This window comes from Heterocephalus glaber, unplaced genomic scaffold (genome assembly GCF_053883595.1).
Source record: "Heterocephalus glaber isolate CG9 unplaced genomic scaffold, H.glaber_assembly_v1.0 deba00001532, whole genome shotgun sequence".
Classification (NCBI taxonomy): Eukaryota; Metazoa; Chordata; class Mammalia; order Rodentia; family Bathyergidae; genus Heterocephalus; species Heterocephalus glaber.
The window spans coordinates 31854225-31882130 of NW_028258330.1; the positions used below are offsets into that span (position 1 = coordinate 31854225).

The window sequence follows — 27906 nt, forward strand, 5'->3', positions numbered from 1 at the left end:
ACCCTCCAGGTTTCCTGGAACACATCACTAATATCACAGCAGCTGAGTCTAGTTCTACTGATGTCTTCATTTGTAACTTGTAAGTCTAAAAATTTAGTGATGCTGATCAGAGAGGATGCATACAGATAAGGCCCTTGCATTGCGGCTGGCTGAGAAATGTGAGAAACCAGATGTGGATAAACAGACAAGCCTCAAAAGATGATTCCATAATGGCATGGCCACCCCTGCTGCTCCTGCTGTGTCCCACAAAGGACACCAACATTTCACTTTGTGTTGGTTTTAGTAGCTGAAGGGAGCCAGTGTTTATGACTCAGAGTCATTCATTGGATTAAGTACATTCACCATGTTATAAAACTACTTCATCATCCTAAATAGAAATTATATACCTATTAAACAGCCACTCTCAATCACTTCTTCCTTCCAAACCTTGGTATCCTGCATTCTACTATCTCCATAAATTTCTATTCTAGATACTTCATATACACGTAATCATACAGTATTTGTCTTTTGTGTCTGGCTTATTTCTCTTAGCTCAGTGTTTTCAAGGCCCATTTTTGTAGAATGCATCTGAATTTCATTCCATTTATGGCTAAATAATATTCACTGTATGTATACACCATGCATTTTGCTTATTCATCGTTCAAAGGACACTAGGACAACTTTTTGATCATGTGAATAATGCTGCCATGAAGATTGGTGTACAAATATCTGAATTTCTCTTTCCAATCCTTTTGGGTATATACCTATGAGTCAAATTATTAAGATTAAATAATTCAACTTCTTGAAGAACTGCCAAATTGTCTTCCAAAGTTTTACACTGCAACAAACAATCAAATTTCTCCACATCCTTCCCAGTGCATGTTATTGTGTGTGCACATATATGTGTGATAGCTGTCCTAAGTGTGAACTTGAGTCTCACTGTGGTTTTATTTTAATTTTTAATTTTTTTAAGATAGGGTCTTGCTATGTATTCCAGGCTGGTCTTGAACTCACCATGTAGTCCAAGCTGGCCTCAAACTCACAGAGATCCTCCTGCATCAGCCTCTGAGTGCTGAGATTACAGGTGTGCACCACCACACCTGGCTCTCATTGTGGTTTTGACCTACATTTCCTTAATGACTAGAGATGTTGATTATCTTGTCATGTGCCTATTGGCTATTTATGTATCTTATTTAGAAAAATAACTTAAAAGCACTTACTCATTTTTGTTGTTGAGTTGCAGAACTTCTATATATATTTTGAATATTAGTCTCATTAAATATATGACTCTCAGGTATTTTTCCTATTCTGTTGCTTGTCTTTTCACTCTCTTTAAAGTGTTCTTTGATATGAAAATATCAAAATTTTGATGTAGTCCAACTTATTTTTTTTCTTCTGTTGACTATGCTTTTGCTATCAGACTTAAGAAATCATTGCCTAATCCAAGATCTGGAAGGCTTCCACCTGTATTTTCTTATTTTAGTTTTTGCCCTTTTGCTTAGGTCATTGATCCCTTTTATGTCTGTTAGGTCTAAATGGATTGTATTGTTTTTCAAGTCCTCTAATTCCTTGCTGATCTTCTTCTTTACCTTTTTTTTTTTTTTTAAGACAGGTTCTTACTATGTAGTTCAGGCTGGCCTTAAATTCACAGCACTCCTCCTGCTTCAGACTCCCAAGTGCTGGGATTATAGGTGTGTGCCATGATGCCTGGCTGATCTTCTATTTTTTATATCCATTATTAAAAGCAGGGTATTAAAGTCTCCAAATGTTTCTGTCCAATTCTCCCTTTAATTCTGTTAATTTTTGCTTCATATATTTTAGGGCTCTGTTAGGTACATAAATGCCAGTAGCTATTCTATCATCTTGTTGTATTAAGCCTTTTATCAACATATAATATCCTTCCTTATCTTTTTAGCCTTTCTTAAAGTCTATTTTGTCTGATGATAATATAGCCACCTCAGCTGTCTTTTGGTTACTATTTGTATAGCATATCTTTTTCTATTCTTTTATTTTAAATCTCTTTGCATCGTTTTTTTTTTTTTTTTTTTGGTACCGGGGATTGAACTCTGGTCCTTGTGCTTGTGAGGTAGGAGGCAGAACCACTGAGCTAAACCCTCGGCCTTCTTTGCATCCTTATATTCAAAGTGAGTTTCTTGTAGGCAGCATATAGATGGATCCATTTTTTAAAAAAATTGAACCTGACAATCTTTGTCTTTAACACAGCTTAATCCAAAGTTAGAAAAAGAATATGAAGAATTTACTCCTGTCATTTAACTATTTGGTTTCTGTATGTCTTATGTGTTTTTGGCTCCTTAATTCCTCCATCACAGCCTTTCTTATATTTATTTTCTTTTTTTTCCAGTCCCAGGGATTGAACTCAGGACCTTGCACTTGGAAGGCAGGTGCAGTGCCACTGAGCTAAATTCCTGGCTCCCTTTCTTAATATTTGACTGTTGAAACAACCTGCTGGAAGATAAAATAGGTAAAGCTCTTGAAGACATAGGCATAGGCAAAGATTTTCTGAACAGAACTCTAATTGCATAAAAGATCTTAACACCAAGAATCAACAAATAGGATCATATAAAGTTGAAAAGCTTCTGTACAGCAAAGAAAACAACCAACAGAGTGAAGAGACAACCTATAGAATTGGAAAAAAAATTTGTCAGCTATTCCTCAGACAGAAGGCTAGTACAATCATAATACAGATCAGTATGGAGAGTCCTCAAAAAACTAAAACTAGAAATTCCATTTAACCCAGCTATTCCCCTTCTAGTATCTTCCCCAAAGAGTTAAAGACATCATACTACAGTGATCATGCATATTCATTTTATAGCAGCACAAGATTTAACAGTTAAATCTTGGAAGTAGTCTGTATGTACATCAACAGATGAATGAATAAAGAAATGTGGTATTTACACTCAATGGAATACTACTCTGCAATAAAGAATAAACTTGAGTCATCTATAGGGAAATGGATGCTCCTTTAGACTACCACGTTAAGTGAAATAAATCAAACATAAGCTTAAATATCGCATGGTTTCTCTTATATGAGAAACACAAAATAAAAAGCAAAATAAAGGATAGATAATAGCAAAAAGAGAGATAGCTCTTTTGCAAAAGGGAAGGGGGTCAAGAAATGGAGGACAAGAGCTGGGAATTTAGCTCAGTGGCACTGCACCTGCCTCTCAGGTGCAAGGTCCTCAGTCCAATTCCCAGTACAAAAAAAAAAAAAAAAGAAAGAAAGAAAAGAAATGGAGGACAGGGGGAAGGGGGGAAGATGGGGATGAAAAAAAGAATTAAGATGTGTTACATATATATACCAACTCCCAAAAGGAATGTAATCATTATATACTGTAAATATGTACTATTAAAATTTTTAAAAAATATCTCCTTGCTTACAATGTACCAGATTTGATTGCCTCCTTTCTATGTACATATATATGTATATAACACACACATATATTAGTTATTTTCTTTGAGATTAACTTGGGGATTACAATTAATATCTTAAATTTAAAATAATCTATTCTAATACCAATTTTGTTTCAATATTATACAAATACTGCTTCTATATATCTCCCTTTTTGTTATTGCTTTGTTATTTACACAGATTACATCTTATTGCACTGTACGCCACTAGCATAGATTTATAATTTTTAATGCAATTTATTTCACGAACTACATTGGAAAAAGAAAAGTTACAAATATAATGCAATGACACTGGCTTTTATATTTACCTATAAATTTATCAGTGTTATTGTTTTCTTCTGACTTTACTATCCTTTCATTTCAGCTTACAGGACTCTTGGTAGCACTTTTAGTAGGGCAGATCTACTGGTAATGAACTCCTGTAGCTTCTATTCATCTGAAAATGCCTTAATTTCCCTTTTTATCTTTGAAGGACTTTTTTTTTTTTAGTACTGGGGATCGAACTCTGAAGGACATTTTTGTCAGATAAAGAAATCTTGGTTGGTAGATTTTTGAAGTTGTTTTTTGGGGGTTTTTTGTTTTGTTTTGTTTTGTTTTTTGGTCCTTTCAGGACCCTAGATGTGTCCTTTCACTGCCTTCAGGTCTCCAAGGTTTCTTATAAGCAATCAACTATTAAGCTTATTGAGGCTCCCTTATGTGTAATGAGCTGGTTTCCTACTGTTACTTTCAAAATTATCTTTGTCTTTGGGTTTTGACAATTTTAATATGAGTCTTAGTGGATCTCTTTGAATTTATCCTGCTTGAAGTTCACTGAACTTTTTGGATTTGTACATTCATGTCTTTCACAAGATTTAAAAAGTTTTCTGCCTCTTCTTTGGCAGGGGGCGTACTGGGGATTCAACCCAGAACCTTCACACTGAGCTATATTTCCAACCCCTTGTTATGTTTTATTTTGAAACAGGGTCTAAGTTGCTAAGTTGCCCAGGCTGGTCTCAAACTTGCAATCCTCCTGCTTCAGCCTCCAAGAGGGCTGGGATTATAGGCGTGTGTGATCATGCCCAGCTCATCCTTTCTTTAAATATTCTTTATGACTCTTTCTCGCAGGTCTCTTAGGCTCTGTTCATTTTCCTTTTTTTCCTGATCGTTTGGCTAACTTAAATCATCTTCAAATTCATTGATCCTTTCTTCTCCTCGCTCAAATTTGTTGCTTAACCCCCTTTTGTAAATTTTTCATTTTAGTAACTGTACTTTTTAGCTCTAGGGTTTAGTTCCACTTAAAAATTTCTATCTCTTTACTGACATTCTCAATTCCATCATGTGTAGTCGCCCTTATTTCCTTTAGGCCTTTGTTGATAATTTCCCTTAGCTCACTGAATATATTTAAGACAGTTGATTTAACATTTTTGACTAATAATTCCAATGTCTGGACTTCCTCAATGAAGGTGTCTGTCAAATTCTTTTTCTCCCTATGAACAAGCCATACTTTCCTATTTCTTTGTATTTTAATTTTTTTGTTAAGAAGTGGACATTTTGAATACTACACGTCGTGACTTAAAATATAATTATCTTGGCCTCCAGCTTTGCTAATTTTTGCTTGTGGAGGGTTTTGTGACTTTTCCAACCTATTTTTGCAAAATGTGTATTACTTGTATGGGGGGGGTGTCACTGAAGTTTCTGTGATCTCTTTGGTAACCTAAGATTTCCTTAAATGTCTGGCTCACCAAAAGGGGGGGTACTTTTTTAAAGGCACTATCTCATTAAATCCCCTGTAGCTAGGAAATTGTTTCAGCCCATGGGGGCTGGAACAGTAACAGCCTCTATTCTGGTTCCTCAGTGAGGAAATATAGTGTTCAGCAATCAAAACACAAAACTTGACTTTTGGAAGACAAAGTCATTATTTCCCAGCCTGGCAACAATAAGCCTCACCAGGAACCTGGGCCATAGTCGCCATGGCTGCCAGCAGCAGAGATGGAAGAGGTGATGATGCTATGTGAAACAGAACATCACCAAGATGTGCAAGCCGCTCCCATCAAGCTCCTCTGTGTGTTACAAGTGTTCAACTAAACTCCAGACTTACAAATATTTGGTTCAGAAAGCTTATGTCAGCTCAATAGCTGTTCTGATGCAGGGATGGTATTCTCTGCTCTACCATCTTCTATGACATCACTCTCACCAGGCAGCTTTTTTGTAATGTTTTATTTTTTGAGACAGGGTCTTGTTACCAATATGTAATTCAGGCTAACCTTGAACGCACTATGTTGCCCAGGTTGGCCAACTCTCAGCAACCCTCCTGCCTCAGCCTCCCAAGTGCTGGGATTTACAGGCATGTGCACTTACATCTGGCTCCAAGTCAGCTTTTTAACAGACTTATTCAAACATTTTCATCTCTTTTGAGCATGACACCTGGCCTACTGGTAGGCAAATGAAGTATAGGGCTGGACACTTAAACCAACTTGGACAAAGCCTTCCAAAGAGGAGAGACAACCTGCTTTGCATTGAAAAAGCTCAAACCAACCATAGGCAAGCTCCTTCTTGTCCTGCTCCAACTCCATACTATTTCACCAGCTCCTTCAGGAAGCACTCTGTGAGTCTGGGTCCCAGAGGAGGACAGCATCTCCCTCTAGTCTTTCCTCAGAAGAGGCTGGAATTGAAGGTACCAGCAAAGAGCTAGCTGCTCTGTGTGTTCACCTTATCTCCTAACCAGTGACTTGGGCTCCACCAGGTGTTTCCTTTAATATATGAACATTAAAAGAATAGGCTTTCTAAAAATGCTAAACAAATGGAAACCCTGGCACCCTTCCCCCAATATGAGCAGACATGGAAGCCTCTTTTTCCTTAAAGGAGTAAAAAAAACAATAGCATATCTGTGCTTCAAAACTGTGTTGTAATGCAATTAAAATATTCAAAGGAAGAAAAATAATTTTGTTCTTTTTACAAATTTTAAGTAGAAAGCAGCTTGGGTTAAGGAACTGGGGCTGAGGGGCAGGATCCTATTCCTGGCCTTGGGAATGAGGTGTCAAATACAAGGCTCCACACTGAAGCAACTTATATCACAGTCTCCAGGGACCAACCTCCACGTTTCTGGATGTCTCCAGCACCCCTCCACCACAGCAAACCCAGCTCCCTAGTTGCCATTTGGAGCTGCCAATCCCTTTAGCTTTGTAACACTCTTTTCTCCTGGTTCTCACTTGGGCTTCTGGCTTCCCTGTGATGGGGCCTCTCATGAAGGGAGAGAGAAGCTGGGAACTCAGGGATAAAGAATCCAGAAAATCATCCAATAATATGAATAATCTATAGCTTCACAACTATGTCTTAAACAATACTTAAAATTTTACTTTTCAGTACTAAAATATCATGACCAGAGAAATTTAGGAACAAAATTCAAGGTTTGCATTCTATAATATGTTAAAAAAGAAACCTAAGACAGGATTTTCACCATTAGATAGAAACACTTCCTGTGTGTAAAGATAATTACAGGCTCTCTTTTCTTTGGTGACCAATTTGAGTTGAATTTCCTCTGATGTCCTTTTGCTCTCTCCTACCCAGTTACGGTGATTTGCCCGACTTACATGATGTTTTATTTATTCTCCTATTGCTAAGCAGTGACTAGAAAACCTTAGATGCCTTTAGGTTCACCATGTTCTTTCCTTTGTACAGGTTTTAAAAAAGTGAACCAAACAAAATCCTAACTCACTCTCAACCTTTTATTATTTTAGACTGCCTTGGATTTTATTGCTGTTTGTCCTCTTAAGCAATCAATTAATGCTGCTACCAGGTACCTTAGAGACAGCAGATGTCCCCTGTGCAATAAACTCAGTGCCTACTTGAGAAGTGCATCCTCCCCTCACCCACAGAGGAAGGCAATGGTTCCCAGGTACTCCTTACCTAGTTCAAGTCCAGTCTTGGAATTGGATGTGTCAAAGGGCTCTGAGCTGGCCTCAGGGGCACTGAGTTCACACGACTCACTATTTTCAGACACTTCTGAATAGGTGTCACCCAGGCCTTTGTGAACTGCCACAAGCTCTCCAGCACCAGGGTGCTGGTCCTCACTGCTTGTGTCTGCCACAGCACGTGTTTCCTCACCCATTTTCTCAGCAAACCATTGCTTGACCTGCTGGGAACTCATCTGGGTCTTGTCACAGAGGTTCTGTAGGTCCTCCTCATACAGCATCTTGTGTGTCATATAATAGTCTTGCAGCAGTTCCCGGTTGTCAGGGGCAATGACCAGTAGCCCTGGTGGGAAGTTGCCATGCTTGTAGTCTTCATACCACTTGAGCTGGCCATTCTTCAGGGCATACCTGCTGTCCCCAAACCAGCGCACCACCTCTGGGCGTGGCAGGCCTGTCTGGGCCATGATAGAGTCATAGTCCTGGTTGCTTGGCCACTGTGTCTGGACAAAGAGCTGCCGCAGCAAGTGTCGCTGCTGAGGTGTCTTTTTGTAGCTCATTTTGCCTGGGGGTTGCTCTACCAGCTTGTTCAACCCATCATCCTCAGGCTCACAGGCACCCAGCCCTGGAAGGTCATTCTTGCCACTGGCTTCAGTGACCCGCAAGTTCTTGAGGTTAATTTTGATGGGGCTGACCTTGCGTTCTGCTGAAGTCTGGTTGACAGGCATTTCTAGGGAGCCATTTTCACCAGTGACTCTCAGCTCACTGGCCAATTCTCCTTCTCCACCCTCATCTTCAGCAGCCTCCTCTTCCTCCTGAGAGGCATTCTCATCAGCTTTCTTGGTCTCCTCAGCATTCACTTTTTTCCGTCTCTCTGAAAACCAGCTATCAATTTCTCTCCGTGTCATCTTGGTTTCACTTCTCAGACGGTCTAGTTCCTCATCAAGAGGAAGTGGGTTTTGTGCAAAGCTGCTCTCCAGCACACGGAGCTGCTCAGGGGCTCTTTCTTTGTATTTGGTTGGTGTGAAGTCAGGCGTCTGGTGCCAGGATTGCCGTTTGGCAGCAGGGTGGCTTGCCAGCGAGGCTGCTGTTGGGATACAGGCCACTTCAGGGGCCTTGGATAATGGGGAAAAGGGGACCTCTGGTAAAGAGTCAATGAGGATGGAGCCAGACTCTCCAGGCATCATAGCTCTGGAGCCCTTCAGGTTCCGGCAGTGGTATCTCCGATCACTGAACCATTTCCGCACCTCTCTGGTACTGAGCCCAGTCACTTTGGTCAGATGCTCAACTTCACTCTGCCCTGGGAACTGGTTCCGACAGAAGCTCCCTTTCAGAGCTGACAGCTGTTCATGAGACTTCTTATTTTTGTATATGTTAGCATCAAGGAAGGCTTGGGAAGTTATGCTGGGGCATGCAGTGAGGAGTGACTGGGCTGCATTGACCACCTTCACAGCCGATGTTGTATTTGAACACACAGTATTAATGGGTGTCACAGATGGCTGCTTGGAGATAGATGTAACTGCCAGGGGCAGAGATGAGTTTGGTGCTTGCAACCCATTGGCCATCAGTGGTTGAGTGACCAGGAGTCCCCCTGCTGTGCCCTCTGGCTGTCCCACAACATGCCCTGGGAGAGCGGCCTGAATGAGATGCTGGACATTGCCAGCACTGGCAACGAGAGGTGTGTTCAGAACTGTGATTGTAGGCTGAGGTACAGATTGAATGACTGTATTGAACATCTTTTTCCGGGCATCCTCGATCTCCTCAGGAGACCAGCTGATACCCTGTTTCAGCCTCTGGGCTGTGAACCAGATTTTAAGCTGTTCTTCTGGATACTTGGTCACCACAGTTAGGTAGCAGAGCTCAGCTTTGGTTGGGTAGGGGAACTTGTGGAAGGAGTTCTTCAGGAAGCTGTTGGAATCCATAGCTGCATTGTATGTTGGGATGCTGCTCAAGGGGATCATCACTTTGGGAAGGGACTTGGATGTGGGGAGGGGCTGGTGTGCATGGTGCTGGGCATGCACTGGGGGCTGCTGCTGGAGGGAGAGGAACTGTGCTATACCAGCTGGCAAAACTGGCACTGCTCCTTTTAGCGGCCCATTGGCAGCATGGGGAGGCTTTGCAGAGCTGGCAGATGCCTGGCTGACAGGAGCTGCCCCATTAACAAAGGCATGGTCTCCCTCTTTCACTTCTGTCTCTCCACCAGATGGCTTTGGCAAGGCCTCACCCATAGGCTGACTAGGGACATTCTCCTTGAGCATATGAATTTTTTTGGCTTCAGCTTTGCCTTTCATTATCTTCATGATTGGGGTCTTAGTAATGATGATTTCAGCCTGCCCATCAGTTCCTTCAGTGCTGGGCTCAACGGCTAGGTCAGGAGTGCTGGTGCTCTCGGGCACACTCTGCCCCACCACTACATGATTGTCTGCCTTGACCACATTCCAAACAAAGCTGGCTTCCCCCAAGTGACACTTAGCATTGTGCAAGGAAAGGCCTTCAGGGTTTTTGGCCAGGAAACTGCACCCAGTGCATATAAAAGTTGGGTCTTTATTAAAGTCCATGTGCTCTGAGTTCATATGTCCCACAAATTGGGTCATATCCTGGGATCTGAAATCACAGTCTTTACAGGAGTATAAATAGCCATCCAAAGTGCTCCGATGTCCATTGGCCAGTGCAGAGCCATCAGTGCTGCTGGAGTTCTGGGCTGCCTCACTAGTGGTGGCAGGTGCTTCTGAGGGCAGATCCTGCTGGGGTCCTTCAGGCAAGGCCTCAGCAGGTTGGGCCTCCACACTGGCATTCTGTAGCACCACAGTTTTCACTGGGATCATGCATGGGGTGGTAGATTTCCTCTTGCTGGCCATGGTGAGTCACTCTGGGTGATCAGCAGGTGACAGCTTGTCCCATCACAAGCCTTACAGTATAGATTCCAGCTATTCCACAAGCATGCAAGAAACAGCTTCTACGGGCAGCTTTTTCAGTAATTTTCAGAAAACAGATTTTTCCTATTAAAGTAGATAAGAAAGAAAAAAAAACATGATTAAGATCTCTTAAGCTCTGTTTCTAAGATCCACAGAGATACCCACTGCTTGCCCTCTATCATCTAAATCTTCTCACAATCTCATCAGCAGCTTGGTTGTGGTATCTGAATCAGGTGCCCCTCAGTTACTAACAAAGTAGTGCTCTGAAAAATGACCTGGGGATGTTCCAATACCACTTGACAGACTTAAGCAATGTTTTTTTGTTGTTGTCCCCCCATCTGCCTGCATTAAGTAACTCAGCTTTAAAGACAGAAACAAAAACACCCTCTTTTGGACCTTAAATTAATTCTGACCATGTCAGAGTGAGAACAAAAGATCCAGTGTAATTCTTGTTTAAATATTTGGGCCAACAAGGGTTTTCTTTTCATAGCCTTCCCACATATAAGATCATGATGACGCCTCTGTCCCTTAAGCCAGGCCCCAAAACCAAGTTAGCAGCAGTGTGAGAATGCGGGGGAGGGTTGGGTGGTACACTGGCTGATTATGTAAGAGCTGGGTCTCTGTGTGGCCTTTCCCTGACTGCTGTCCTACCACCCCAGGCTTCTGGGAAGGGATCGCCTCGGAGTTACTGACTGTGCCAAGGACCAATATCACTGTGATGAAGCCAAACATCAGAGGGTCAGGATATCCACAGACCCAGTTTGTGGCTCAACAACTCAGACTGGGGCCATACCTTGGATGTGCATACTACACATGACCTTGCATTGTGGCTACTTTTTTACTGTTTATTTTTTTCTTTGAGTGCCTTTACTGATCCTTCTTTAAAAAACCTATTAAATCTTTGATCTGTTTGAAATTTACTTCAAAAGCTGGAAGACTGATTTACTTATATGTAAAATAACTGTAATAATTATTTCATGAGATACCATGAGAAAAGTGCTTCTATGATCCTCACTACTAACATATCACCATAATCATTACTTTTTGTCTTAGAAAATTGTATCGCTAGAATGACTAAGATAACAGCAATTCTAAATTAAAATCAAATTATAATTAGTGTTTGGACTTGATATAAAAATGTACAGAAAATTAAAATAGCTCTATTAAAATTCCTAGTAGACAAACACAACAATTTCTTGTTGTTGCATTTTGTTTTTGGTTTGAGACAGGGTCTCAGTAGGTATTCCGGGCTGGCCTCCAACTCTTGATCTTTCTGTTTCAGTCTCCAGAGTTCTAGGATTACAGGTATGTGCCGCATGCTCAGTCCTATTTTGTTGTTCCTAAACCTAATCCTGATGATCACAATGGTTATGATGATGTTTAAATAATCACTATTAAAAAAAGTTGTAGTGAGATATACAGATATTGATATATCCTCTGATCTAACTACTTATCACTATTTCTGCCACCAAATGTCATGCACATATATTTTAACTTAATTTTTTAATTGTGAAAATAAAATATTAATATTAAATGAAATGTAAGAAAATAAAACTACCTATGACTATAGGCACTTACCCTTCCTCTAGTTCACATATTTTATATATTCAATTATAAAAGAACATATAATTTCTTTTCTCACTAAACATATCATAAACATTTTCACTATATAGCTTCATAATTGCATAGTAATGTACACAGTGGATTAATTCAGAACTTTTCTCTTGCATAGGCTCCCAATGCCTTAATCTCATGGGTCACAGATAAATGTACAACTCTGAAAATATAGCATATTTTTTCTATCAAATTATTTCCTGAGGTGAATCCACACACATGGATTTATCAACTCCAAGTACAATTTCTAAATTCTTTTATATTATATATAATTGGCAAGCATTTGAATCAAGTGCTTTATAACTTCAAATAAGGAAAACTAATAATAATAGTTATGTTGCCCCTACTGAGCAAGTCAGATTTTTAGACAAGTCATGGCAGACTGCAAATACAATATCTGAAAGCAAAAGTGACAAAAGAAAAAATAAGTAAATTGGACTTCATCAAAATTTAAAACTATTTCAAAGACCACTGAGAAAGCAAAAAGCTTTGAAAACTGTGAATATAATAAGATGTATCTAGAATATATAGACTTCCTACAACTCAGAAATAAAAAGATGACTAGTTCAATTAAAAATGAGTAAAGAATTTAGACAGACCTTTCCAAAGAAGATATATAAGTGATCAATAAGCACATTTAAAAATGTTCAACAACACTAGTAGAGAAATACAATGTAAATCAAAACCACAATGAAGTAGCAGGGCGCAGTGGTGCACACCTGTAATCCAAGCAATTTGGGAGGCTGAGGCAGGAGGATTGGGAGTCTGAAGCCAGGCTGGGCAACTCAGTAAGACCCTGTCTCAAAATAAAAATTAAAAAGGGCTGGGGATATAGCTCAGTGGTAGAGTACCTGCCAGCATGTATGAGAGCCTGGATTGAATCCCCAGTACCACTACACACAGAACAAAATAAAGCAAAAATGAGATACTGCTTTATACTCACCAGGAGGGCTACAATAATAATGACAGATAATAAGTGCAGGGGAGAATGTGAAGAAATTGGAGTTCTCACACAAAAATGATGTGACCATTTCGGAAAAACAGTCTGACTATTCCTCAGAAAGTTCAATATAGAGTTGGCTTAGGCACATATACAAGAGAAGTGAAAACATGTCCACACAAGAACTTGTGGGCAAATATTTATAGTATTGTTATAATAACAGTCAAAAGTGGAAACAAACCAAATGCCTATCAGTTGGTGAATGAATAAACAGACTGTGATATATCCATAAATGAAATATCATTCAGCTATAAAAAAGGAATGAGGTTTTGATATGAGCTATAACATAGGTGAACCTGAAAACATTATGCTAAGTGAAAGAAAGCAGATATAAAATGTCACACATTGTATGATTTGTCTAGAAGTGGAAAATCTATAGAGACAGAAAGTAGATTGGTGGTTGCCAGGGCTGAAAGGAAGAGAGGATCAGCTGTCCAGAAGCCCAGGCAGCCAGAAGCACTCAGGAGGTAGGTTAAGTGCTGGACTCGGCCTCCATGGTGCAAGAACCAAGGCCAGAAGTGCTATTTGTGATGGGGACTGAGCTTTACTGAGGAAAGGGTAAATAAATTGTGTTTCTGGTGTTTCATTTACTAAGGCTGAGAAGTGGACAAAATGAAGACAGATTTGATTTTTGGAAATAGTTCCAATGTCATTCAAAATTGTCTCCAATTAGACCCAAATTATTATTCAAATAAATGATAAAGGAGGGTAACAATTCTAGCCATTCTTGGAGGGGAGAAGCCATTAATTACAAAATAGTAGTAAGGGAAGTGACAGCAACAGCAATCATTTACCAACAATTTGAGAAGTGTTTTTATACATAACCTCTCATTTCATTCTCACAACAAAACCAAGAATCTCATTTTATAGTCAAGAAAGATAAGGCTCAGAGAAGTATAGTAACTATCTGAAAGGTACATAGGAAGTAGCAGAGGCTGAATAAGAACCCTCATAGTCTGGCTCCAGAGCAGGCAACCTCAACCATTCCACATATTAAGCTTTCTGAGTTACCATAAAATTATTGGAATAAGGGTGTTTCATGCCCCCCTGGAGTGGTATTTTCCCAGCATTAGGAAAAAATTTAAATATACAACAAAATTTTAAAAATTTTAACATGAACACCATATACTTACTACCTAGATGCTTATCAGTGGCTATTTTTAACAATACTACACACTGAGGTAAATTTGAGTTTATCTGAGATAGGGTTTTTTTTTTTCTAAGTTAAGCCCAAGTAAGGCAAGCTGATTCAAATGTAAGGTTTTTGTGCTACCAAAAGAGATTCAGAGAAAGGGCCAGATTATTTTTGCTTTTGTTATCTGTGTTTTTGGTATCATATTCAAAAAATCATTACCAAATCCAGTGACATAAAGTTTCCCTCCTATATTTTCTCCTAGGAATTTTGTAGTTTTGGGTCTCCCATTTGGTCTTTAATTGATTTGAATTAATTTTTTGGTATCATGTAAGTTAAAGAGTATAGTTTTTTTGTTTTGTTTCGTTTTTTGTTACCGGGGATCGAACTCGCGCAAGGACCCGAGTTCGATCCCCGGTAACAAAAAACAAAACAAAATGAGTATTGTTTGATTCTTCTGTGTGTGGATATCTAGTTTTCCCAATACTATTTTTGAAGGGAACTATGTTTTCACTATTGTATAGTCTTGGCAACTTCTGTTGAAGATCATTTGACTGTATATATAAATCATTTGACTTATTTCTGGGTCTATACTGTTTTATTGGCTTATATGTCTGTCTTTGTGCCAGTATCACTGTTTGATTACTGTATGTTTGTAATATTTTCCAAAATCACTAAGTGTTAAGTCACTAGCTTTGTTTTTCCTTCTCAAGATTTTTGAGCTATTCAAAATCCTTTGAGATTCCTTAAGAATTTTAGGATTTTTTTTTCTATTTCAATGAAAAAAATGTCAGTGAGATTTTGGAGATTCTAGCAGGGAAGTGCAGCTACTTGTGTGATCGTCCTTTTCCTTTTCCTCCCCGCAGCTTGGGGAGGGACAGTCAAAGAGCAGTGAGGGAGGAAGAGGACACTGGCTTAGCCAGCCAATCAGCTGAATCAGTCCTGGCAGTCAATGGGGTGACAGATTATCGCAGCCAGTTCGCCCTCACATCCAAGATTTGGATAGGTATTGCACTGAATTTCTAGATATCTTTGGGTAGGGTGGACATTTGAATAATATGAATCTTCCAATCCATGAACACAGCATTGTCAATTTATTTGTGTCTTCTCTAATTTTATTGAGGAATGCTTTGTAGCTTTAAGTGTATAAGTTCTTTGCCTCTTGGTTAAGTTTGTTAATATTTTGTTCTTTTTTGTTGTTACAGATGGGATTTTTAAATTAATTTCCTTTTTGGATTGTTCATTATTATTGTATAGAAATGCAACTAATTCTTTTGTGCTGATTTTGTATCCTGCAATTTTGCTGAACTCATTTATTCTAAAAAAAAATTAAGGCTTTTTACGTATAAAATTATGTCATCTCTGAAGAGAAATAATTTTCCTTTCCTACTTTAATGCCTTTTATTTCTTTTTCTTGCCTAACTGCTTTTATTGAGACTTCTAGTATAGTAGAATGTTAAATAGAAAGACCTTGCCTTGACCTTCATCTTAGAAAAAAAGCTTCTGTTTTTTTCATTGTTGAGTAGACATTAGCTGTGGGCTTTTCATACACGCCCTTCATTATACTAAGGTGTTTTCCAAGTTTGTAGAGCATTTTTTATCATGAATTTTATCAAATGCTTTTTCTATATCAATTTAGATGACCATGTGATTTCTGTCCTTAATTCTGTTAATATGGCATAACACATTATTAGTTTTCATGTGTTGAACCATCTTTGCATTCTGGAATAAATCCCTCTTTGTTACATATATATATATATATATATATATATATATATATATATATATATCCCCTTTAATGTGCTGTTGAATTGTAGTTTCCCAGTATTTTGCTAGGAATTTTTGTGTCAATAGTTATCAAGGATTTAGTCTATAGTTTTCTTTTTCATAGTGTCTATCTAATTTTGGTATTAGGTAATGCTGACCTCATAAAATGAATTTGGAAGTGTTCTCTTTTCATTTTTTTTCAGAAGGTTTGAGGCTTGGCATTACTTTTTTAAAATGTTTAGTAGGATTCTTCAGGGAAGCCATCTGGCCCTGGGTTCTCTTTTGGGGGGAAGTTATTTTGTTCTTTCCTTCCTTTCCCCCTCTCCCCCCCCCCCTTTTAAAGACAGGGTCTCTCTGTGTAGTCCAGGCTGGTCTTAAACTCATTATGTAATCCAGACTGGCCTTGAACTAGTGGCAATCCTCCTACCTCAGCCTCCTGAGTGCTGGGATTACAGGCATGCACCAACATGCCCGGTTTAGGGGAAGTTTTGATTACTGATTCAATCCACTTATAATTATGGGTCTGTTCATTTTTTAAAAATTTCTCTGTGATTCAATCTGGACAGGTTACATATTTCCAGGAATTTGTTTCTATTAGGCCATTTGATGGCTAATTACTCTATAGTAGTCTCTCACAGTCCTTTTTATTTCTGTGGCATTAGCCCCCAAAATATCTCTCTTGTTTCTAATTTTGGTTGAGTCTTTTCTCTTTTTCCTTAATCTAGCAAAGAATTTATCAACTTTGTTGATTGTTTCTAAAAACTAACTCTTAGTTCCATTATTTTTTTCTTCTCTTTAACTTATTTATGCTCTAATTTTTATTACTTCTTTGCTTCTGTTAGCTTCAAGTTTAACTCATTTTTCTTTTGGGTCTAGTTCATTATCCTTTTTCTAGTTCCTTACAGGGTAAAGTCGAGTTTTGAGATCTTTTTTCTTCTTTTTTAATGAAGGCATTAAAACTGTAATGTAGGAATTTATAACTACAAACTTCCTTCTTAGTACTGCTTTCACTATATACTATAATGTTGTTAGGTTGTATTTTTGTTTTCATTTGTCTCAAGATATTTTCTAATTTATGTTGTAGTTCCTTCTTTGACTCATTGGTTGTTCAAGATTGTTATTAATTTTTGCATATTTGCAAATTTTCCAGTTTTTCTTTTGCTATTGATTTGTAGTTTCATTTCTGAGGTCAGAAAAGATATTAGGTATGTTTTAAGTCTTTTAAAACTTGTTAAGAATTGTTTTATGGGGGGCTGGAGATGTAATTCAGTGTAAAGCACCTAGGTATAGGACCTCAAAAAATATAAATAAATAAATAAATTTATTAGTCCTTGTGATCAGTATACCCTGCAAGCCAGGTAGCCAGCATGTGTAGTATTGAGTATTGATGTAGTGTTGAGCAGCTTCAGTGTGACATAAACAGTGTGTGAATCAGGGAGAATAGTCCTGATAGCCCCCTCAGATACCAAAGTTTTGTTAAATGCAGACCCTAATTGGTATCAGTACCTTATCATCTATTTGACAACCTTATCTTATTGAAGTACTACAACAATAAATGCCATACTGGGTAAAGTGATGCATGCCTATAATCCAGCTGCTTGAGAGGCTCAAGTGGGAGAATCTTAAGTTTGAGGCCAGCCTAAGCAACTTAGGGAGAGCCTGTCTCAAAACAGAAAAAGGCTGGGAATACAGCTCAGCACTCCCTGGGTTCAATCTCCAGCAGAGAGAGAAAGAGAGTCCCACAGACAGACAAAGACAGATTGGCATGCACACATGCATACATGCAATAAATTTGCCTATACTAGGCCAGTAGAGGAAATCTGAACCCTCACTGTTTTCATATATCAACTTTAATACAAGTATGAATTTGATCATTCCTTGGTCAAAGGCCCCTGATACCCTGAAATCCATGAAGGCACAATTTGACTGAGGGAGAATGCCTACAAAACGTGAAAATTTTACACTGAAAAATAGCTGTAGTTACAAACATCCTAAAAATAGAATTTTTGTGAATTTATACTATTTATCTGAAAAAATTAGTAAACCTTCATTCAGTTGGTCACCAGAAATGTCAAAAAGTTGTGCTTATGCCAGATGTGGTAAAAATCAGCAGGTTCTCCTATGAAATCATGGCAACTATTTTAGAATTCAGGCTGGGGTCTGAGTTATAGAATGAGTATCTCCAAGACTTGCTGGCATGAGTCAAGTCACAGTGGCAGTGACTGGCACTGTAAACTACTGCCATAAACTCCCCACAAAATCAATGGGTCTATTTCAAAAGACTTCTGAAGTGTGACTTGCTCTGATTTACTGCTCCTTGTATTTTTTCCTGTAAATCAGTATGAAGCACATAATCTAACTCTTCCTTAGAGAAGTTTCCTTCTCAATCAAGCAATTAGGTCTTCAAAAATACAGTAAATATTCATTCTCTACTGTATTTAGCATATTCATTTCAACACCTAAACTAAATTCAATACATCTACACAAAGAGCTAAGGTGAATACAGTAACATCCAGATAAAAATTATCTACTTTTATTAGAAAACATACCAATTTGTACAAAGCACATTGAAAAAAGAAATTTTGCCATTTGCTTCTTAGGAAAATAAATGTCACTAGAGAACAAGAAGAAATAACCAATGGCCTCAACTGAAATGACATAACATTTGCATCACTGAGTGCCTTTTTATGTTGGGAGCCTAACATGGCCACTCAGACTGAACAAACATCAACCACTACCACCATTGACAACAGATATTGGATTAATTTAGCCCTCAATTCCCCAATGACAATAATGTGATAAAAAGGGTAACTGACCTAATTATAAGCTAACAGTCAAATCCAAATGGAGACAAACAATGAAGCTTGAGAATTTCCAATGTGCTTACTCACAGTTTCCTCAACTGAAAAAGAAAAGATGAAATTCTGGTCACATCTGAGATAATGAAAGATTTTTCATTACTATCACATATCAAAGGTTAGAAATCATTGAAATGCAAGTAATGATAAAACAACTTTAGATTGTATCTTGAACAATATTTAATAAAAACTATGACAGCAATCTCTTAAGTATGTAATTGCTCTTATATTTCTTATTGCCATGAAATTTTATATTCAGTTCTATTTTAGTTCTTTCAATCATTACATCTCACGTTTAGAGAAAAAAAATATTTTACTGACATTTTACAAAGGAGGTGGGACCAGAACTTGAAAACAAAGGAGTAAAGTCTATATTCACATTTCACAGACCAGTCAGGAAAATCTATGCTTCACTGATTTTCAGTCTTTGATTCAAATGTATTTCATTCCAGTCCCACTAACTTGTAAACTAGGCCTCTGTATATTGGTAAATACTAATACAAAAGAGTCTTTACCTTTAGGCAGCTCACTGACAGCCTAGAAGAGTTAAAAGCAGCCCATCTTACCACCTGACTGTTAACATCTCCAATAGCTTAGGTAACATTTGTAACTCAGATCACAATTCCAAGGTTCCACATCAGTTTGGCCTATCCTTGGTCTCTTAATTAATAATACTGAGAAAAAGGACAAAATTTCTCATACTAATGTGAAAAAATTCAAGAATTTAACAAAGTGTTAAATTTTTACTAGCCCATCTGGTTAACTAACAGATAAATAAAATTTTTAACTCCTGGATTTCATGATCTATTCAAGATAATATTGTTAAATTTGGTAGATTAAAAATAGCAAACAAGGGGCCGGGGATTTAGCTCAGTGGTTCCGCCGCTTGCCTTGCAAGTGGGAGGATCCGAGTTCGATCCCCGGTACCAAAAAAAAAAAAATAGCAAACAAAACTGGGCATGACGGTGCATGTCTATAATCCCAGCACTCAGGAGGCTGAGGCAGGAGGATCACTGTAAATTCAAGGCCAACCTGAGCCACATGGTGAGTTCATTACTTACTCATGCTTGAATAGAGAACTCTAACAATAGGGTTGAGTGATTGGACCAAGATTACCAGTAGGAATATACAACAAAAAGAACACATAGAACCTGGCATGGTAGTGTATGCCAGTAATTCCAGCACTCTGGGAGGCCAGACTGAACTATATAGCAAGACCTTGTCTTAAAACCCAAACAAAACAAAACAAAAAATAAAAGGCAAATTTAACAAGGGTATAAAATTGTGCTGAGGATGTAAGAGCAAATGCTATGTGTGATATAAATAAAAGTTTCATTTGAAAACATAGGCCATGCCTTATTTGCATCCCAACGCTAACAAATCAACAGCAAAAAAGCCATTTGGGGGGCAATCAGGGAAAAAATGAACATACACTGGTATTTCAGCCCCCTGCCATTTTTGTTTTTGTTTTTAAAAAAAGATACTCAAAGTTTAGTGTTTTACACTTGATCTTAGCCAAAAGGCTGAGAAGCGATGAAATTTAGTGTTTTAAAGAAGAACAATGTGTATCTTGTCTCAGACAGGAAATTCTTCTGTTCTTTGTGGTACCTCCTGGAGCTAGAATGTTCAAGGTAGCTTCTTTCACTTACATGTCGGACAACTCAGCTGAAATGGTTGAGATAGACTGGGCCTGTATCAGGATATTTTGTTTGTTTGCTTGTTTTTAAAGACAAGGTCTTATTATATGGTCCAGGCTATCTCTGAACTTCATACGCAGCCCAGGCTGGCCTTGATCTTGTGATCCTTCCTCAGCCTGCCTCAGCCTCCCAAGTGTTGGGATTACAGGTGTGTACTACACCACACAAGCTCAGATTCACTCTCTTTTTATATGGAAAATTGGGGTTTCTCACAGCGTGGTGGTCAAGAATAATCAGACTTTTTACTCAATGAATGACATCCTAGAGAAGCAGCAAAAGCTGCCAATCTTTTTAAAGACTGGCTGGGAACTGGCAGTGTTACTTCTGACTTTTTGTCAGAACAAGTTACAAATTACAACATAAATTACAATCCCAGTTCTGATTTAAGAAGAGGTTAGACTCCATTTCTTCATGAGAGGGGCTAAAGTCCTATACAGGGAGGTACGGGATTGATGGTGGCCATGTTTTGGAGCCCATCTACCACAACTGGGCATTAAATGACATTAAGAAGTTACTGTTAATATCGCTATGTGGGATTAAGTGTTTTGGTTATGTTACAAACAAAAGGTCTAATTGGTCAGTGAGACATACTGAAGTGCTTTATGGGTATAATAATTTTTCACATAGAATTACTAGAGGGGGGAAAAACTCAACAAAAATTATTTTCTGGTGGAAAAATGGATGGAAATAAGTGAAACAAATATGACCATGAATTTAGAATTATTCAAGTTGGATTTGGATTCATATAGTTAATTCATTCTACTTCTATGCATTTTTCACATTTTCATAAAAAATAAAAATCTCAGACTTACAGAAGAAAGCTTGTATCATAAATGAAGCTTAAATTTATATTTTTAAAACATGTTTTATTTTAAATGCTTCTTTTTTTCTCCTTAAAACACATTAACATTGACTCTGACAACCAAAAGCAGTCACCCAAGTTGTCCAAGTGAACCATAAATAAATCAACTGGCTTTCTGGGAAACTTCCATGACCAACCAGAAAACTAAATTCACTTTAATTACATTACTGAAAGTGAATCATAACCTGCAAAGCACTTCCATGCTGCTCTTGATCCACAACTTCATGAATTTGTTATTACTGCCCCTTCCCCTGTTTAGCACTGAGGAGATACTAAGCAACAAAGGAGAGATGATACGACTAGTCACGCAGCAGATACATGACAGAGCCAGGTATTCTTCTGACTCTAAATTCTATGTTCTCTTGTAGGCCGCATACCCCCTAAATGTCTACTAAACAATAAATGCATTCCTTTTAATTATTTCTGTATTTCCTTCTTATGGAGGGCTTAAAGGTTTTACAAGCTGAATTATTCCAGTGTCATTTTTCTTTACTTTTTTTAGGCTCTCGGGATATTATGTTCCTTAATATTTATAATTTTATTTGAAAATTTATTTTTTATTAGTACATGTTGCTAGTACATAATGATCATATTCCTCATGGGGCCGGCACATGTATATGCCATAGCCTAATGCTTTTTACCCCTTCCCTTCCTACCTTTGGCCCTCCCTCCATCTCCTGCTCCCCTTCCTATTTATAGAAGAGCTGTCTCCCTAGTTCCTATTATCTAGTTTTATTTTGCTCTTTATTTATATTTTGTGTTTCTCATATAAGAGAAACCATGTGATATCTGAGCTTGTGTGTCTGATTTTTTCACTTAATATTATTGTCTTAGGGTGCATCCATAATATTTGTAATATTTTTACACCGTCAGAGGAGAGGCTATATTACTTACTCATGCTTGAATAGAGAACTCTAACAATGGGGCTGAGTGATTGGACCAAGATTAGTCAGTAGGGTTATACAACAAAAAGAACACATAGAACCTGGGATGGTGGTGCATGCCAGTAATTCCAGCACTCTGGGAGGCTAAAGCAGAATGGTAACAAGTTTGACATCACCTGGGCACTAAGTGACTTGGTGAGAGCCTGTCTGAAAATAAATAAAATAAAATATAACATTAAATTAAATTAAGACAGCTGGGGATATAGCTCAGTGCAAAGGCTCTGGGTTCAATCCCCAGTACCTTAAAATACACACACACACACACACACACACACACACAGAGGAAACCATCCCTCTTCAGGAATGTGTGTAGGCAGGACCTTGGCAGTGTAGCAGATACGCTGCTTAGAGGAGTCAGAGTTCTATAGAAAATAAAGAAAAGAGTTGCAAAGAGTTTGAGTCTATTTCCAATCCCAAATTCTCAAATGTAAAGCAAGTCAACCTCATAGCTGGCCTAGTTTTGCCCTCTGGATACTTTACCTTCTGCATTTAGTAATCATCACTCTGCTGAAGGCTCAGGGCTAGCACTCTCTACTATTTTTCCCCTAATTCTTGTTTCTGTCAAGGTACCATCAGAAAGAGCCTACTCCAGTCTGATGTTATCACCTCTAAAATGAATACTAATTTATTCTTTTCTTTTTTTTTGGTACCAGAGATCGAACTCGGGTCCTTGTGCTTGAACAGCAGGCGGTGAAACCACTGAGCTAAATCCCCGGCCCCAACACTAATTTATTCTTTTTCATGCTAATAAAAGTAAAATAGAGAGGCTTCAGAATTAAAAGACTTTAGACTATATATTTCAACTACCCATTTTGTATAAATTACCTTGAAAGTATCTGTACCAGGTGGTTAGAATAGTCCATACTTGAAAATCTATCTTCAGAGACAGACAACTAAATCTACTGACACTGAAAGAATGATTAACAAATAGTGCTTGTAGTAAGTACACACAAAAAATTACTTTCCCAAAGGTTGTATGGTATTTGCTAAATTTATTTCATCTCTGGACTCAAGAAGTGAATAATCTGTTGTGGTTACTAAGCTATTCACCAGTACTCTGGGCTTGCTCTCTTTCTGGACACACTGTTATCCCTATCTACCTGAAGTTAAGTATAACCAGTGAAATGTGAGCAAGTATGTTACCTCAAGGGGAAAGTTTTAGGAAAAAGTTATGTGCTTTGTTTTGCTATTTCCTCTGTGGCCTGGAAACTGGCAACATTCTGGATGATGAATTCTCTATTTACCTGTAGCCAAAGGGAAGAACAAGAAGCTAGAGGTGTATCTTAGTGGTAGAATTCTTGTCTAGCATGCTTGAGACCCTGGGTTTGATTCTCAGCACCACAAATAAAAAGAATAATAGCTGACGCCCCATGTGGACAAGAAATGAGCTCTGTTGCCTTAAGTCACTGAGGTTTTTGAAGTTGCTTATTACTGCAGCCCATCCTGACTGATACACAGTATAAAGGAAACTAGACCAAACACCAACAAAAATCAAATAATAAGCCTTATGTTGCAGCAGAAACATGCACAGATCCAGTGGGGCCACAGAAAAAGACTTATCAAACACAGAAGTCTTCTTGGAAACATGTGGTAAGGCCTCAATGAGGTGGCAATCTTTGAATTAGAGCTTGAAATATGAGTAGAAACTACCAAGCAGATAAGTTGGGAAAAGAGTATTCTAGACAAAGAGTATTTATACAAAGCCAAAGAGAGAAGAGAAAATATGGCGAACTACAAGTAGTGCAGTTTTACTGGCATATTAAGTCTGGATATGGTGGATTTACTGTCCAGCCAATGCAGATGGAGCTTCAGGGATCCTCATTTACACAGGCACCTTCAATGCTTATACCTAACTTTTTATATATTTTCATAATTTTCTGTTCATATTCTTTATATTTTTCTTAGGAGGGTCCCCTGTTAATGTTTAAATTCCATAAAAACTGGATCTGCTTTTGATGAGGTGGAGGAGAATGAAGATATGATTCCAGGTGTTCTGAGATGACACCTTTTTCAACATTTGAAAGAAGGAATAATGTTTCCTCAGCCTTCTTTTTCCCCAATGATCATCCTCAGTCCCTGCACTCTGATCTCCTTGGAATCTGCTCTTATTTGACTCTCATCCTCTCCACAGTAGCACCTAAATATAAATCTAATTCTCTAGATATAATCTGTATGGCATTTCTTGTATCACTTTAATTTTTCATAAACACTGCTACTCAAATGATACCAGATTATTTATAATGTGAGAATCCCTCCCCAAATATGGTTCAGTGCTCTTAAATTTAAATCACATCACCAGTACCACAACACCTGTTTGTTTCAGTTTAGGTTTGGCAGAATTTGAAGGACAAGTGTTACAGAGTAAAGAAAGTTTATTTTAACAAATGTAGTAAACATCTGTACTAGTCCCAGTACTAGAATATGGGGACGACAACAAAGGAGAGATAAAAATCTCTCCTTTCCAGGAATTTACATTCTAGCTAGAGGAGAAGAGAGAGAAAAGAAGGGGAGAGAAGGGGAGGAGAGGGGAAAAAACAAGAAAAGTAAGTAAATGAAATAATATTAGATAGCAAAAGTGCAAGGAAGAAAAATAAAGGAGAGACCTATAGTGGTAGTGTGGCGAGTAGGGAGAGAGGATGAGATCAAAATTTTAGATATAGTTAGGAGAAGCCTTGCTGAGAATGTGACACTGGAGCAGAGACTTAGAAGTGTGGAAGTAAGCCATCTGGTTACGTGGAGAAGTACATTCCAGGCAGAGGCACCAGCTGGTGCTAGGATTTTGAGATGGAAAAGTGCCTGGTATGTTCAAATAAAAGCAAATAGGCCAGTAGGGCTGAGTGAGTAGTGGAGAGAAGGCAGTAAGAGACAAGGTCAAAGAGGTGGGAGGAGGAAATCACTGTGATGATTTAAGTTTCTCTGAGACAGGCAGTGCCAAGGGTGTATTTTGAGCAGAGGGCTGATAGTATCCAACTACATTCTACAACAAGGCTCCAGTGGCTGTGCTGAGAACAGACTATAGGAAAAGCTAGTGGACAAAAGGAAATCCATCAGGTTATGGCAGCAGTCCAGGCAGATGACAGACATTTGCATCAAGATGGTAGAGATGGGGATAATGAGGATTCTGTATTCCGAATACATTTTGAAAGTAGAGCTAACAAGATTTCCTAAAGGACCAGATGGAGAGTGTAAACATTATATCTATAGGATCAAGAATGACTCTGATATTTTTAAATTAAGCAACTAGGAAGTTGGCGTTGCTGTCATCCAATATAGATTTGAACCTGGTAAGCTCATGAAAAAAGCAAATCTTAACTGTCAAGAATGAAAAGTCCCTTTCTAGGGGAAATACCAGATTGATCTGGTTTGGTCACAAGTGCTTCAGGGAATTAATGGCTCAGACTGCTAATGAGCACAGAAGCAGTGCAATGCTAATGTTCCCAGTGAAAAGACTCTGGTCTTTGCCAACACTTGCTTACAACCACAGAGAAAATACTGAAAGTGGGATGGAGCTGTATGAAGAGGAGTGGGGTTGGGGAAGCTGGGAGCAAACCTAGTACAACACAAGAGGGCAAGTGGTCAGAAAACTATACCCTTGGAGGTATGAGACAGCTCCTTTCAAAGTTACTTTAAGATATACTTGCTCTCTAAATGTTGTTCCAAATACAAAAGGAAATTATTAAATTTAAAACTAAGAATTTGAAAAAGCAACATAAAAATGGCTTGTTCTGGATGCGGTTTTACATCTGAAACTACATTTGTTTTAACTGAATTTTTCCACTATGGGCCAGATAGTTACAGGTTAAATAGCTTGCCTGCTGGTGAGCTTGCTGAAATCTCTCAAGAAAATTTATTTTAAAAAGGAACTCTCTGGGTCACCTCTGTGAATTTGATGTTCCTCATCCTCTTTCCAGGTTTAGTCTACATTGATGACTTTCTTCAGTGGCCTCATTACAAAGTCTAGCAAGATCTTACACATAAATGCTAGATTTCTCTCACAGTAAGAGAACACAAATTAAAACTACTCTGCATCTCTTTCTCTTTCTTTCACTTACTTGGGAAAAGTTTGAAACATCTGATGTTGATTTGGCAAGGGATTTCAGAAATAGGCACTCTCATCCACAGCTTGGAGAAGTGAAAATTGGTAAAATCTCTACTGAAAACTCTTTTAACAGTAGCTAACAAAATAGCAAATGCTTACCGATTTTAATAATTCTGATTCTAAAAGTGTAGCCTGCAGATAAACTTGTATATTTGTGAAATAATGTGAGATAACCCACTATCAGCATTGTAATAGCCAATGTTTGGAAATAATCTAATCATCCACCAACAAGAAACAGTCAAATCAATTATGGCATGTCCATACAATGGAATAATATGCACTTGTAAGAAAGAATGAGGTTGTAATTTTTATATTGCTATGGATTAACCTTCAAAATATCTTGATATACCTTTGTGTGTACATATATATTGTATGTATTTTATATGTATATATGTTTTTTAAGCAAAGTGAAAAATGAAAAACTATGTGTGTGCTTGTGTATATATACACCAAAATATCTCTAGAAAAATGAGAGGAGAAAAATGGTGGGGTGAAGACCAGCAGCATATCATAGCCTCTCCAGGACCTGGAATCCAGACACCTTGAAAACAACAATTTAGTAAAGAGAAAAGGAAGAAGAGATTAAGAAGGAGCCAACAGGAAAACTAAAACTCCAGAGAGAAATAGAAGAAAATGCAGAGGAAAGAACAAAGAAGTCTGGAATCCAATCTCTGGCTTCTGGGGAGGGGGACCTCTCTCTGCACACACAAGGTAAACTGAGGGCCAGCGGCACAAGGGAGGAGCAATGGGGCGCTAGCCCCAAGAAAAGCCCATGGTTACTGTAAACTGCAAAACTGTAGGGTTTTACTCTGAAAGTGACTCCATCTGCACGGCGAACTAGAGGTGGAGAAGAAATTCACTATAGCAACTTGGGTTAACTGTTCAAGACTGAACAACTCTGGAAATCAGAAGTCACAGAACAACACATTTCTGGGGCCACCCTACTACAGTGACTGGATGGGAGACACAGGAGGCAATTAAGAAGAGGAGATGGGTTAGTCACAGACCCCTGAGAAGTTGAAGCAGCTTCCGCCTCTGTGGTGAGAAGCCAGGCCAGTCACATGCAGTTTTCTGAGGGTGCTGGGTTTGATAGTGCTGGCATTAAATCCAGTGGACCGCTTGGCTCTCTCCCTCACTGCCCACATCCTACACAGAGCTCAGTGGTCTGTCTGATTTCCCCATCTGCCAATGTGGTCAGGGATGCACCTTAGCTTGGACTGTTACCATACTACCACAACCCAGGGTATACAGACAGAAGGGCCTCTGGAACAAGGAGGTACCTCACAAGTCCACAGGCCGTGGAGGTAGGTAGAGACAGCAGTGACTTGGGGACACAGAAGGGCACAGACACTGCTTGCCCAATGAATATGACTCTAGGGTGAAACCATACTATTGACTGACCCCACCCAGCAGGAAGGTAGAGCAGGACTGAGGGGGCAGGCACACACCCCCCCCCCCAGTGGGTATGGAAACAAAGTAGGCCCTTATTATGACTCATTATCCTTCCCCAGTACCTGGTAGATTCCAATACTACTGGCCCTGGAAGGAAACCACTCAACCAAATACATGGAAGAGTTTTTTGGACTCATGTTTCTTGTTTTTTTTCTTTTCTTTTTCTTTCTTTTTCCCTTTTCTTTTACTGTTTTACTATTCTTATTTTTCTTGTCTTTTTCTGTTACTTTTACCAAATTCTACTTTCTTTTATTCAATTGGACTCTTGTTT

At 38.5% G+C, this 27906-nt stretch overlaps 1 protein-coding gene across 17 annotated transcripts in view; it reads right to left on the reverse strand.

The window, feature by feature from the left end:
• Zhx3 (zinc fingers and homeoboxes 3) overlaps positions 1-27906 on the reverse strand; it is a 158418-nt gene that overhangs the window by 6832 nt on the left and 123680 nt on the right. For 8 of the 17 annotated variants that reach the window (XM_004874036.4, XM_021251573.2, XM_087188998.1 and 5 more), the window contains 2 exons: positions 18540-18625; positions 7294-10294 (listed from right to left, as the gene is read on the reverse strand). In XM_004874036.4, coding sequence (XP_004874093.2) covers positions 7294-10153 — 2860 coding nt within the window. In that variant the 5' untranslated portion in view covers positions 10154-10294; positions 18540-18625. Of the gene's footprint in view, positions 1-7293; positions 10295-18539; positions 18626-22125; positions 22232-27906 lie in introns of all 17 variants that reach the window. The other 9 variants (XM_087189003.1, XM_087188999.1, XM_087189002.1 and 6 more) reach the window with 2 other exon arrangements.